This window comes from Propithecus coquereli, unplaced genomic scaffold, assembly GCF_000956105.1.
Source record: "Propithecus coquereli isolate 6110/MARCELLA unplaced genomic scaffold, Pcoq_1.0 Scaffold16, whole genome shotgun sequence".
NCBI lineage: Eukaryota > Metazoa > Chordata > Mammalia > Primates > Indriidae > Propithecus > Propithecus coquereli.
The window spans coordinates 3,783,920-3,785,977 of record NW_012140524.1 but is presented as its reverse complement, the minus strand read 5'-3'; the positions used below and the strand labels follow the sequence as shown (position 1 = coordinate 3,785,977).

General features: G+C 30.7%; 1 protein-coding gene across 1 annotated transcript in view; it reads right to left on the bottom strand.

The window, feature by feature from the left end:
* ERGIC2 (ERGIC and golgi 2) overlaps positions 1-2,058 on the bottom strand; it is a 35,988-nt gene that overhangs the window by 20,607 nt on the left and 13,323 nt on the right. Inside the window, exons 3-4 of the mRNA XM_012640957.1 lie at positions 1,119-1,189; positions 1,004-1,023 (exon numbers count right to left, since the gene is read on the bottom strand). Coding sequence (XP_012496411.1) covers positions 1,004-1,023; positions 1,119-1,189 — 91 coding nt within the window. The remainder of the gene's footprint in view (positions 1-1,003; positions 1,024-1,118; positions 1,190-2,058) is intronic.

The following is a 2,058-nucleotide window of genomic DNA, read 5'->3' as shown; positions in this document are numbered from 1 at the left end:
AGTGTCCAATAATAATCATCTAGATTTAAATTTCCAGATAATAGTTTAATATGCTATAACATGGTATCTGAATTTGTAAGGTACCTAATCCCATAAAAAATTACTAGAAAATCAATTTTGTGAGTAGCAAAACAAGGGTCAGGAAGTAGGGTCAGAGTGGCAATAACAATGTTACTTTTTCTATAGAAATTTCTACTTAAAAAGTGTGGATCAAAAGGCACACACGTATTTTGTTGCTGTAAACTAAAAGTAATTCAGTAATCAAAACTGGCCAAGGGCTTCCTTATTTTTCCCTTCCACACATTCAGTTACTTCTACTCCTCCTCCACCACTTTCAGACTTCATTCTCCAATTTTGCTTTCAGAAGGGTTCACAACTGCCAACGAGGAACAAAAGAACTCAAGAATACATGTGTAAACATAAGTATCACAATGCCAACAGAGCAGTCCTCAACTTAAAAGTAGTGGGAGGTACCGTGCTTCTCAAAAGCTTCTTCAGGGCTAGTTCTGATCATGACTTGTTATCTCCTTATTTGCCCCTATAATGTGATGGTGTTTTCTGATAAACCTATTATATTATACACAACTGGTGCTTTGAAGATAGTAAGAGACTGTCAGCATTTCTCAAGCTTTGGGAAATAGAGGTATAAAAGAGAAAAGAAGTTGTAAATGCCTATAAAATTTTTCCTCTTAGAAAGATACTGCATCATTCTTGATTCTAAGAGAAATACAGCTCAAATATTTTTCAAGACTTAAATTTGGTAATAGTAGAATACAAATAGGACATAACAGTTTCCAAATCATTAAAAGAAAAAATTTCACTATTTTAATAACCACAAGAGAAAAGGAAACTATTAGGAAGCATTGACAAAAAATATAGAATAAGGTTATAAAACAGACTTTAAAAATGTTAACAATGGTTACCTCAAGATTTTGATATCAGACGTAACTTTTTTACCCTCCTAAATTTTTTTTACAAAGAATATGCATTATTTTTGAAGCACGAAGAAACATCATATAAAAACTCACTCAGATAAAACTAAAAGCAATTATCAAAATTGTCTTCAAGGGTATAACACCTCAAAGCATGTATTTCAAAAACCATGTGATCAAACTTACTGGTTCATAAACTAGACCATCTGCAGATGCAACCATTGTTTCTGCTAAATCCAATACATCTGCTCCAACATCTGCATACAAAAACAATTAGAAGTTTTTACATTCTATGACCAGAGCCAAAGTATATCTGATATAAACAAATTAAGACTAGCAGAGAACTCACAAAGTATGTAGAATCACTTGACAATCCAGAATCCCATGATAAAAAGCAAAAGCTTTACTGAATTAAAGAGTTTTACAAAACTGACAAGAACTTAATCACAGATACTAAACGGCTGCTGAATAAAATGTTAATTACAAGAATTATTTTTACATGTTAAAAGAAATCTTATGGCAAAGCTATTGATGCCTTTTAAAAAGTCAACAAATAGGAAATTTTATTTTGAAAAAGCTAAAATTTTAATGGTATTCAAACATCCAAATTAAGCAAAATATGATATATTCAGTATTAACACTAACTCAAAGTTAGATATAAAGTGTTTCTTTATCTCTTAAAACCACTAATGTAAGAAAAAATAAATGGAAAAGGAAAGAAATTCAAGGTTGTTCTGAGATGAAATCTCACAGAAACTAATCTTAATTGGGTAAAATTATTTCAAACTTCAAAAAATTTTGTCTCAACTAATGAGTTCTTCATGTGTAATTTCTAAGCAGTAACACAAGATACTTTTCATGCAAAAGCATTCTTATTTTTGAGAATACTGATTCAAATGTTATCTATCTGGCATATTAACATTTTTCCACTTCTACCAGTATAACCATTGAAGCCAGTGAAGAAAAGAACTGGATCTGTATCTTCAAATGCAAAAATAAAAGTAAAGGGTGGTAAACTGAAACAGAGAAACATGATATGTTTGTGGAACATAGGTGTAAAAACTGTTACTCCAAATAAGAAAAAATTGAAGGATATATGTAAACTCCATCTCTGATTCACAAAAAT